The following is a 13,277-nucleotide window of genomic DNA, read 5'->3' as shown; positions in this document are numbered from 1 at the left end:
TAAAGAAGAATGGAATAAGTTTTCTTATTATTGTCAATTATCAAATCATTTGCACAAATTGCTTACTAATACTATTTTTATATTTGTGCACATAAAACGCACTTAAACTTGATTCGCTATCGATTATTTGTATGCCAGCTTAATTCATCGGCTTATGATATTCATTAGTGCCACTGGCTAATCTAAATTCCAAGCGATACAACAAAAGCATAATTAATAAAAAGCAAATTGAATTAGCCTGATTAGGGTTAATATCCCTTATACGGGACTTAACTGAAACGCAGGCGGCTCAATCCAATCGTATCCTGTTGACTTGCAGGCATAAAACGTTCGTCACACATGCTGCTTCTTGCCTCTCGTTTTGTGCTGTTAATTATTTTTCGTTATGTCTTTGCACATAAGCGCAATTATACGTCAAAATAATCAAGGAGGAAGGCACGAAGGTAATCGTGACCAAAATAAAAATAAATGGAAGAAATATCCTGCAGCGAAATTCCTTAGGAACACAATAAATTTGGCGAATATATTCAAAGGACTCACCAACATAGTTAAGTTCCTATTTTTTTTTTTTTTTGAAGTTATTTAGTTAGTTAGTGTTTCAGTTAACACTTATATTTTAAAAATATTAAAGAAATCTATATACCCACAGTAAGTATATATATGTAATAAAACAATTGGTTAAATATATGCTAAATATAAACCAAATATTTTGTGAAACATAATTATCAGTTTTGTTAAAATTAAAACCAACTCCAATATTAATGTTTATTGGTAGTAAAAAGGCATTTTACAAAATGTTTGATTTGTTAAATTTAGAAATCTGGCACCGCTGGTTCAAACAAACTGTCAAACTGACAGTTTGACAGTTTAGATAAGTTGGAAGTAGATAAGTTGTAAGTAGATAAGTTGTGAAGTACAGATAAACTTCCGCTTTCTTGAGAGTGAACACGTACATAGCTTGTGTTGACTGCAGAGTTTTTATAATGGATCAAATATTTATCGATAGAGTACGAAAGTATTTACGTGATAACGTTGAAAAGACCTACATAAATCCAACAATAATAAGTAAGTATCTACAAGACAAATTTTCTGAATATTCTTCAGTAGAGGTCGAACGTTTGCGTATATCAGTTAAAGAAGCTTATCGTATCATATCTGAAAACTTCGATTTGTATGATGAGTTTGTAAAAGTTGGTTGGAATTACTCAGAAAGTGATAGTGCATTGAATAACGAATTGTACTCAAAAAACTCTACACAGCCTGCAAAAAAAATAAAAGTTGATGCTGACTTTGTAGCGAATGATGCCGACTTTGTAGCGAATGATGCCGACTTTGTAGCGAATGATGCTGACTTTGGAGCGAATGATGCTGACTCTGTAGCGAATGATACTGTCTTTGGAGCGAATGATGCTGCATTAAAAATGAAGCAAAAAGTGCGTAAATATAACAAAAACGTTATATTGGATCAGTCAACCCAAAATTTCAACACTCTTTGTGGTATGGAAAATACTTTAAAAAAGTTATGTGAGACTTTTTTATATCTCAAAACACCAAAAATTTATAATACAGTAGGTTTGGATACACCAAGTGGAATTTTACTACATGGCCCTAGAGGTTGTGGCAAAACGCATCTTGCATATGCTATAGCCGGGGAATTTCATTTGAATATTATTAAATTACATGGGAGAGAACTTATATCAGATACTTTAGAAGAAACTCAAACAGTAATTTCTGATGTTTTCGATCAGGCTCTATTTTGTGCACCATGTGTACTTTTTATTGATGAAATTGATGGTATATGTGGGAATAGTTCAAAGGCACAAAAGGTTATGGAGCGACTAGTAGTTTTAAAACTGATATCTTGTCTTACTGAGTTAAACGAATCTGAGAACGGTCATAAAGTTTTAGTTATTGCAGCTACTTCTCGACCAAATGAATTGGATCCAGATTTGTATCAAGACGGATGCTTTCTTGTCGATATCGCGTTACCATTACCAAATCGACGTAATCGCAAAGAGATGTTAAGTGTTATCTGTAAAAGTCAAACTTTAAAGAAGAACTTTGATTTTAATAAAATAGCTGAGTTAACACCCGGTTATTCTGGAGGTGATTTATCCAATTTAATATCATGTGCAGCTACAATTGCAGTAAAAAAGAAATGTTCAGAACAAATTCGTAAGCTCCGAGAACGAAAACAAGAAAACATAACGATTGTGAATTTGGATAACAAAGAGAATGAAGAAACTGAGAAAGCAAATAAATCTGAAAAAGAAGCTAAAAACTCAGTTGAAAAAACAGCAACAGAAAAAGAAAAAGAAACATTAAAAGAAGAAAAGAACGGAATAGAATCAAAAAATACTGAGAATAAGAAGACTGTTGATGTGGAGAAAACTGCTATGGACAAAATGAAAACTAATGAAGAACAGGCGAAAGAAGAAAAAATTAATGCTAAAACTAATATAATAAAAGCAAATGACGATGATTCAGAAAAAAAATGTATTAAAAAAGAAAACATTCCAGAACTATCTTTATTAGAAATGAGGAATTTGCTTATTAATCCATCTGAAGAAATAATGATGCCAGATAAGTTTTATATAACGCATGACGACTTTTTAGATGCTATAAAATTAATAAAACCTACTGCTAAACGTGAGGGTTTCATAACTATTCCTGATGCGACATGGGAAGATATTGGGGCTTTACATGAAATACGTGATGAGTTAAACTTAGCCATTTTAGCACCTCTCAAATTCCCAGAAAACTTAGAAACACTTGGTTTATCTGCACCCTCAGGTGTTTTGTTATGCGGACCGCCTGGTTGTGGCAAAACTCTTCTGGCTAAAGCAATTGCTAATGAGGCTGGCATTAATTTTATATCCGTACAGGGACCAGAACTAATGAACATGGTTAGTATGATCATTAATAAAAATAAAAAATAAACAGTAGCAGTTAAAAATAGTATAAATTCATTAAAAATATTAATGTATAATATATATAATATAATGTGTATGTTATAATATAATGTATATACTACAACATAATATATATAATATGATATATTTAATAAAAACATATTTTTTATTATATCTTCTATTACTTAATTATAGTATGTTGGTGAGAGTGAACGTGTAGTACGCGCAAGTTTCCAACGTGCAAGGCACTCAGCACCTTGTGTACTTTTCTTCGACGAATTTGATTTACTCTGTCCAAAACGCTCAGAAACTAACGCAGTTAACGGATCACGTACAAGAATAGTGAATCAATTTTTAACCGAAATGGATGGTGTTAAAGATCGTCAAGGTGTTTACATTATAGCTGCAACTAATCGCCCTGATATTATTGATCCTGCTATATTACGTCTTGGCCGTTTAGACACAATATTGTATGTAGGTTTACCAAACGAAAGCGATCGTGTAGAAATTCTTAAAGCAATAACAAAGGTGAAAACATAACACTAACATATATGTATATATGTATATCTTTACGCAATTAATTATGATTTTAATTATAGAATCGTACACGACCCTTGTTGTCAGAGGAGGTCGATTTTGTTGAAATAGCAAAAAAGACTGATGGATTCACAGGAGCTGATTTGGCAGGTTTGATGCGGCAAGCCGCTATGCTAGTACTTAAACAATGTTTAAGTACCAAATTAAGAGGAGAAAATATGTGTGTGGGAAATAAACATATTGAAGTAGCACTTAAAATGTTACGTCCATCGATAACAGAGAAGGTATATACTGCATGTTTATTACTTTGAATAATGTTTTAATGATTTTTGTTTTTGATTGATAGGATCGAAAAATTTACGAAACTTGGCGTTTCAAGTATGCTGCTCCTCGTGTTCCAGATTTAATAGAAACTGATTAGATTAACTGATTAAATAATGTCTTTGAGATAAGCGAACTTTTGTTAATCTCAAATTGAAACAGAACAGAATTAATTTTAAATAACCATTTTTATTATTGTTGCTGTGTATATATATACAATGTATATATATACAAACATGACAATAATACATATGTTATAAATTTTTGATACATATTAAATTAAATGCAAATTTTCACTTTTCAAAATTATAATACTTATTCTCACAACACTATAATAATAAAAAAAAATTTTGTGGTAAACCACATACGGGAATTACAATTTGTATTCTTTTCGAAATCATATAGATAAGAAATTAACTTAGAAGTGATATACCAATCTCAAGTAAAAGGAAAAATATTTAGCGTTAATCTTATAACCGCTTTGAAAGCTTCAAATAAAATTGCAAGTTCTACAAAGAGACCGAGAAGACCGAAGTTTATGCTGGAGAGCTGCACTGAAAGAAGGGCTTAAATATTTAACATAACATATGGTGATGGAATAGGATTGAGTGAGTCACTTTAATATATCTAAAGATCGCGATGCAATATCCTCTGTTCATAATAAGAATGACAATAAGAGTTATATTCACAAAAACTGTTTTGTTAAGAAATTTGAAAAAAAAATTGTTGGTTTTTTTTTTCGAATTGCTTATGGTTTTATAAACTCAACGATATCTTCAGTATTAGCATTGGCCAGACTCTCGCTTTTATAAATGCTTCTAACTGGTTCTATTTCGATCTTCTTCTTATACCCATTAATACGACTAAAGAAGAAAAATTTGCGTGCCATATTCCGCTTTTCTTTTGCTGAAAAATCATGTGTAGGTGTTTGATGCGATGTGAAGGATAAATTAATTTTTTTGAAGTAATTTTAAGGACAATATCGTCCTGAAATTTTTGAGTTCGATATAGAATTTTATTACTAATCGAAATCAATATAAATATTATATAAAAATATTTATAGTATATTCTTTGATTCATGGAAACTCATTCAGTGGAAATATAGTACGCATGTGCTTGATGTGTTTTGCGGGAGAAAAAAAAATTTAAAAAAATAATGCCGTTCTAAAAATTTTTACTTGGCTGTAAAATTTAAAACTATCTAAATAAAATATAAAAAATTAAAACTATTTTGGAAATGTTTTGAAAAATTTTTGTATATTTGTATGCAAATATAAACAATCTTAACAATCTCTTGAAAATTCAATAAATTATCTTTAAAAGGCAGCAAGTTTCATTGTTCTACCATTTATAGAATCTGAGCTTTAACGTTTCGAAAATGTGTCTACAATGTCAATTCTTAAAACCCCACGGGTTTTTATCTCCTAGGAAAAAAATTACAAGATACGGGTCTATTTATTTTATGAAAGGAGTACATAAAAAATTTTAGACAAATCGAAGATCATGAGGTCAAAAAGGTGTCCGATTTGTAAAAGAATGACCCATATAATAGCTTCAGTTCCTTTCACATATCAAAAGACAACAAATTGGACAATATGTGCGAAATTCTGATGTTAATATATTATAGAGACAATTCTGTAAAACATGTTATGAGCTGGATATCACAAATGTATTGTAGATATATCTATATTTCTACATTAAAAAAATTACTACATATTGGTTCTGTCTGCTTCTAAAATTTCTATATCATTCTTACTTTCTTAAAAGTAACTAAAGAGAAATTGTGTTAATAAAGGAGAATTTGCGTTTCCTTGTTCAGTCAAGGAAAAGCAATTCTGTTAGAGAATCATATTGTGATATCTCTGCATCTATTCTGAACACTTCTTATACTTACTTTTAAGTAGTTGCTAACTAATTTTAGATTAGTGCGTTTATATTATCTTTCTGATTTTATTTTAAATATTTTTTTGTTTTAAAATTTCTTCTCAATATGTTATGTGAACAAAAATTACGTTTTCGTTTCGTACATTAATTGAAATTTTTTTTAAAAATTTACATATAAGTTTTTAAGCTTGTATAAGACATTGAAATGTGAATTTTTACGAGTATATCTAAGAAAGAAACACATTCAAATACATAAAAATACTTTTTGTAAAAGTTCCGTAAAATGCTTATAGGCATTACATTGCGCAAGTTGCTTGCAAGTTGCTCACTGGCGTATGGCAATTTTGTTAAAATATCTGAAAATTGCATGTTTATTTCTTGTTTCATAATTCCTTTCATACTCAAAGATTGCCTAAAGTATATTAACAATCGCTGCTGGTTTTAATTAGAGCAAAGTTAAATGCTTCACAAAAAGTTTTCAATGCACTGAAGATGAAATCCGCAAATAACTTCCGGCAGTTTATGTATGTCTAAGTTCGAAGAAATGCTGAAAATAAACTGTTTTTTTTTTATTTTTTTATTAAAAATTAAAAATATATATTTATAATTTTTTCATATTTTTATTTTTATTTTTTAATTAAGACAATAATTATTATTATAGTACTTATTTTATTTATTTTTATTGCATTGAATAAAACTTCAATAAGTATTATTAACAACCTGTTCACTTGCTCTAACCAGCTCTACCTTAAATACTTTTAAGCACAATTGTAAGTTGAAATATCTCACATCCATCGTGTACTCAAATACATCTGCAAAAGAGTCCATAATAGAATTACTGATTTCTAAAGAATTCTATTATTCCCAAATATTAATTTTAATTAAATACACGAATTTTGCATTTCTCACAGATAATTAAACTACACATTTTAAAAGCAGCTTAAGTGATTATTTCTGTTCTTTCATATTTTTCTGTTATTCTCATGATTTTGGTGAATTTTAAATTAATTTTCAACTTTACATAAATATAAAAATAAAATTCTTGAATTAATTAAAATACTAAAATCACTAATAAAGCAGATTAAATTTTATAATAAAATTTTCTCATTTATTTAGGAATAATAAATGTTCTTGCTTCCAGCTTCTTGCTTGTTATAACAATTGAATTAATATGATATCATGTCTTATTTTATATATGTAATGTACTTCTTATTATTACGATTTTTAATGCTGAATTATTAAATAAAATAAATGACATTTTTCTATAAAAATCAACTGAAAAAATGTTTGAATTATGTATGTAAAAGCATAAAAAATTAAAATTTCTCTTATCAGAAGGACAAAATGGTGAAAGAATTTGCCATGTGTAGAATGTATTAAAGCAGATTAAATTCTGACACATATTCTGACATTTTAGAGACTTAATGAAATGAGAATAAAAGCTAAAACATAACGAAATATTAAATTAAATTCTTATAAACTTATAAAATCTCAATTAAATGACAGATATATGATCTTTTTTCTACTACTACCATGCATATGTAAAAAAGTATCTCAACAGATGAAAGTATAATGGAAAAGTGATTCATCCATTTTAACTTTAATTTTACATACGAAATCATGCGTAGATAACTAAAATGAAAATAATAAAACTCCAGAAAAATGTGCGAACACAAAAAGTCAAATACGGCTTTGGGTCAATTGGTTAAGGTGCGCTGACTCTGAGCTTCAAATTTGGCAGGGCACAAGTTTTATTCCTAGTACTTGCAGTCTCAAAAAAATATTTACAAATACTTAAATACAAGAATTATTTCCAAGACCACTGATGATGGGTATTTGGCAATATTCGAAACAATTGTATGTCCAGCCAAAAATTCAATTAATTAAAATAATACAAAATGAGTTTTTGTTGTTGTATTACATTAGTGTTCGAAAAAAAAAAGCTTTTTATAAGCTCAAAATATAAATAATGAATATGTATGTTATTTGAGAAGTTAACTTAACAGCTTTAATGTTTTATTCGAAGACACTTGTTTTTAAGCTTTGCAGATACTTCAAAGATAGAATGTAGAAACCTATCTGCCAGTAGATATCAGAATGAATTGATTTTCTATATATTGTGTATTAACTAAAGTGAATAAAGAACCATATATTCATATTAAGGCCAAACCATGCTAATTAAATTTTGTATGATAATTAATCTCAAAGGAAACCCATATCTTGCATCATTAAGTTGATTTAAAAACTTTAATCAATTTGATTTTTAACACTTAAAATATGGAATCTACTTAAATAATGCTTTCTGCAAGGAGTAAGAAGATGAGGTCATCCCATAACCACTTGGCGGAAAACAGTGGCAACCGCAACGTCCAAATCTTTAAGAAGCTACGGTTTGTATGCTAGAAACAGAGACATATGAAAAAATTATGTAATAACTATCTGTGAATAGATTAAATTCTAAATCTAATTTTTAAAAATGAAAAATATGTAAAAGTAATAATAATACTTTCTCCGAGAAAACACAAGTATTGATGGAACGAAATAGAACATTTACAGCTCAGTTTCGGTTTTTCATCTATACCGCAGTGTATAGGTAGCAAAATTTTATCACTTTATATAATTAGTTTATCTCTACTTCAAATAAAGTTATTTTGTAATACCTACACTCAGAAAAATAATTTCTTTGATTCAACTAGATTTTAACTAAATCGCAGGTTAAAATAATCTTGCTCGACGCATCGTGTCACTAGTCTCAAACGCGCGTATGCGCTTTAAACCTATCCCCTTTACCGTCACCCTAATCCCCTAATTTACGCCCCTGCTTACTGGCTTAGATGAACCAAGCTCGCTAGGTATTAAGCCTATATGGTAACATCTCTCTCCCCTGTGGAAATCTTCACCATTCATTCCTAAGTGGTGGCTCAGTGGCGGTGGTGGAGTTCAAGTCTCACACTGTGACTTTCTATGCTTTCCACTTACTGCAAAAAAAAAAAAATTACTATCTAAGCATTTGGGTCCAATTTGAGTAGAAGAAAGTAAACGAAAGTAAACGTTTTTTTGGAAGAACCTTGTGAACAAACACATATAAATCAGTTGAAATTAAACACTTTTAAACGCAACTAAATTTTGCTAATATTTTAATTTAAAAAAAATTTACAAATTTTACAATTTGCTGTAGTAAAACAAAATACTCAATTTTTAATTCCAAAGAAACTTGAAATTATTTTCAAATTATCAAAGTAAAAATTATTTTCGCCCGCTTCTCCTCGTACCAAATTAACAATTTAAAACTTTTTGCATTATTTTTGCAACTTTGCGGATTTTTTTCATTTTTCTTCTATTTTGTTGAAATAAAATTTTCGTAGTTTTGTAGTTTTATTTAATTTCTTTTTTCGTTCCATTATTATAGAAATTTCTTTGTAATATTTGTTGTAGTTTTTCTTGCTTCTATTGTTCATTTATTTTAGATTTCATTCAGGACGGACTCAGGACTCTGCCACAATTTGAAGACCGAAAAGCGACCGTAAGAAAGTTCAGCGCAAACGTCAACTTCCTAAATGAGGTCAATGCTGTTAGGATCCAGAAAGTTTTCTGTGGCACATTAATGCCAACCCAAAGTGGAACAACAAAAAGTGTTGAGAGTGAAATCGTAATTTTGAAGAATAAAAAGTGAAAAGTGAAAAATGGAAAATGAAAAACAAATTTAAATTATCGGAGATAGAATTCGTTATATTCATTTGAGCAATATTTACGCTTTGTTTAGCTTAACTGGGAGCACATACGAGTACGACTCGATAAGTTAAATTACCTCAACATAACTCATATAAAATTTTACGACTATAGTGCCACTGTTCCTTATTTTCAATCTCAATGTTCGAAACCAGAGTTTTCAGAGTTTTCCGAGTTTTCCGAGTTTTTATTTTAGAATTTTGCATATTGCATTTTGCAAAGTAAACGATTTTATGGCGAAGACCTTAAAAAAGTATTTACTTTTATGATTTACTTAAATTGTATGCGATATATTTTGTAGCTTTTAGTGCTTTATGTGCTTATGACTTTTCGGGATTTTTGTTTTAAAACATCCACACCAAACTGCTCCTACCTACCGTTCGGTTAAATTGCAAATAATATACGGATATATGGAAAGAAATTTTTTTTTCACGTTTAAGTGTGAAATTGTAGCTGCTATGGATGTACACACCTAAGCCCTGTGTTTATCATCACCACTTCTGAGTAAAACATTTCAACATTTCAACATCAAGGGTGGTCTCTAGTACGTAGTATTCACGCTACTTTTGTGTGTTCCATGGAGGAGGGCGCACATCTTCTAAGCTACGCGTAAGTAGTTTTAACTTTGTGAAGCATTGACTTTTGAGCATTTATTTGAAAAGCATATGAATTCATAGATATTCGTGCATGCAACCGCACTCGCATTCGCATTCGTATTACAATATTAAATTATCATATTTTATATTCATATCAGACACCAAATATGAGTGAATAAAAAACAATTGAAAATATCCTTTAATATCCTTAAACGCTATGCGAGCACAGCCATTTAAGTGAGCCAATGGTATTAGGCTTTTAAATAGCTTATTTTGTAAAAGGGAAATTTTAAATTTATGTTGGTTTACATGCTGAGCCCCTCTCTTTCGAATACATTCACGTATTTATGTGAATCGGTTGGATATGCAAAGAAATTTACATAATTTTTTGCATAAATACACTTAAAATATTTTTTGCAACTTTATATTTTTTATATATCTATTGGTTAAGTTAACCTTCATTTGTTATTAAAGATCATCAACGATTTGTTTGAAATTTATTTACTAATAGAATTCACTCAAAAGAAAATAGAATAGAATTTAATAGAATTTACAATAACAACACTGCAATCCATTGATTAACACAACTTCGATTTCCCGACATATCTATTTGACAACGGATTTTAGTGAAGTCAACTATAAATTGGAAGAGTAGAGATTTTGGCCTATCCATAAATATCAAAAAAATCAAATACATGATTATCAGTAAAAAACGACTACCACATAACGATGCAACTATCAAAATTGGAACTTAAGCTATTGAACAAGTAGCTAAGTTTAAATACCTTGCTTGCTGGCTAAATGAAGAGTGGACATCAGATCAAGAAATCAAACGTCGAATAGAGATGATTTATAACTCTTTCCACTAATTCGAAAAAGTGGTATACAATAGTAACATCAGCATCAACTTACGTATGCGCTACATTAAATGCTATGTCTGGTCCATTCTACTCTATGGCTTGATATCTTGAACTTTGAAAATCCTAACAATGAACAAACTCGAAGCGTTTGAAATGTGGTGCTACAGATGTATTTTGAAGATTCCTTGGACGGACAAAGTTTCAAATGAGGAAGTTCTAACAAGATTAAGAAAAGATAGAAAACTCCGAAAAATTATCCAAAGTCCAAAATATGAATTGCTGAAACTGATTGTAGAAGACAGAATCGAAGGCAATGAGAACGATTAAGAACGATTGGAGACTTGATACATACTGCTAAAGACAGAGAGAAAAAGATTATTTCTAACATATATTGTAATTTATATAATTGTATAACATTCAATTTTTGAATAAACAATTAAAGAAGTGTTCTATATAAATTATATTTCGCTGCGCTACCTAATTAATCTAATGATTGACACTAAACCGAAATTTCTGAACAACGTTTTCCAATACGCTATATCTTGATACAACTTAGTATTTATGATATCGGGCTTAAATCTAAAATTTCTACATGGAAACCACTGACACATCTGGTCATCGCCTTGTTGTAAGATGGAGCTGTGTAATATATTTGAATAATGCAAATTAATTCGTTATATAAATTACAGATCATGCCAACTTTGAATTAAAAAAAAATAAATGTTAATAAATAATGTTACTTTTATATAATATATACGGTAAACCGCAACTAACCGCAATAATTTTCAAACTGGTGGCAACAGTGCATTTCCAAACTTGTCTTAGAAATGAAATTGTCCGATTTTCTGAACATTTACTCTTTGGTTTACACAAGCAAAACCCGTACTCTCCTTGATACTCGTTCCTTTCAATCAGCGTAATACAATCAAAAATTTTGAGCACTATACATTCGTCCAAGACAAATATTAAAAAAATTGAATAATTTAAACTAATAAGTACCGAAAAGACAAAGCCGTAGTAAAAGTTCACCTAAACCAATATTATTATGTTAAATACTTAAATAAATATTCTCAGTGTATCTTTTACCTAATAGAGCAAAAGACTTTTTAAGCTTTTTATTTATAAATTTATATATGTATATATTTTTTATTTTTTTTCATATGTATTCTTTGATTTTTTCAAAATCTGTTATTCCAAGTTACGCGCTCTTTTATGACGCCAAGTCATCGAAAATTTATTTATTCACTTTTTGTGTGAGTTCCACATCCTTTCGACAACTTTATACTTATGTGGAGAAAGTATAATGATGCCATTGCCACACTTTCCATGGCACTTTCATTGCCATGGTATGCCGCATCATCGATGTATATTTCATAGTGTGTGAGCCAGTGGATAGATGGAGTATTGTTCAATTTATTCATGCCAAAGACGTGCGCAACATCAACAAATATGAGCAATCAATCTGACATGTGAGTAACTTTCTAATTTTTTTTCAACAATTTTTGTTCAACATTCTTGAATTTTTTGAAAACTTTCCTTTGCTTCCTCCTATATGTTACTAGTGAAAGGCATTTAATATTATTTGCTACTTTTTATTACTGAGCTTACTTTTAGACTGCATCCTTTTCTGTTCAAAAATCCTTTAAGCTGCTGGCAATGTAAACGGATTAACTGATTTAGTTTTTGTATTAAAAAACAGCACATCGAAGTGAAAAGATATTCAAAGTAATTGAATCCCTTCTCATATATGGTATATTCGTCGGAGGGTATAGTACAATATTAATTATTAAAATATTTGTCAAGTATAGAGAAAGATAATATTAAAAACTAAAAGTGAAATTATTTCATTTTTAATAGATAGAAAGCCAATACGTATTTCAATACATAAGCTAAATTATAATTGTATTTAATAATCAATCAATTAATAATCAATTAATAATTAATTGTCCTGTACATGAATTGAAAAAGGATGCCTGAAAGCATTTAACATTTCTATTTTATGTTCTGAAAATAAATAAAATAGATACAAATTTTTGTTAAAGATAATAAAAAAATGTTATTAAGCTTATTATATGAACAAACTAGCCAGAAAAGGAGCAGCCACACCAATGATGGGGCCGGAACCTTTTTGTGGACTAGGACATACTACGCTTCTTTCTCTCATAAATATAAAGGAGAACCAGCATAAAAAGTATTACTGGGATAATATACCAGGATCACCACAATCCAAATCATTTATTGGTATCCATATCAATAAGAGATATCAGGATTGTATGAACCTATCAAAAGAAAAACTTAGAATCATCACAGGAATCCTAACTGTTAACTAAAATAACAGCTTATAAGAGTGAGTATACTTACGAATGCAAACTGGAGATTCTGTAAAGAGAATAAGAAATCGGCCACACATGTGCTGTTAGAATGCCCTGCGATAATGC

At 29.6% G+C, this 13,277-nt stretch overlaps 1 protein-coding gene across 1 annotated transcript; it reads left to right on the top strand.

Annotated features, from left to right (window-relative positions):
* Nucleotides 1-921: 921 nt before the first annotated feature.
* Nucleotides 922-3,949, top strand: LOC119662638 (nuclear valosin-containing protein-like). Its single transcript, XM_038072300.1, has 4 exons — nucleotides 922-2,906; nucleotides 3,108-3,440; nucleotides 3,512-3,733; nucleotides 3,796-3,949. Exons 1-4 carry the CDS (start codon nucleotides 984-986, stop codon nucleotides 3,868-3,870), a joined length of 2,553 nt encoding a protein of 850 aa, XP_037928228.1. The 5' UTR covers nucleotides 922-983; the 3' UTR covers nucleotides 3,871-3,949.
* The last annotated feature ends 9,328 nt before the right edge of the window (nucleotides 3,950-13,277 follow it).

This window comes from Teleopsis dalmanni, chromosome X, assembly GCF_002237135.1.
Source record: "Teleopsis dalmanni isolate 2A chromosome X, ASM223713v2, whole genome shotgun sequence".
NCBI lineage: Eukaryota > Metazoa > Arthropoda > Insecta > Diptera > Diopsidae > Teleopsis > Teleopsis dalmanni.
Note: the sequence above shows the minus strand (reverse complement) of the source record. Positions and strands in the feature narration are given on the sequence as shown.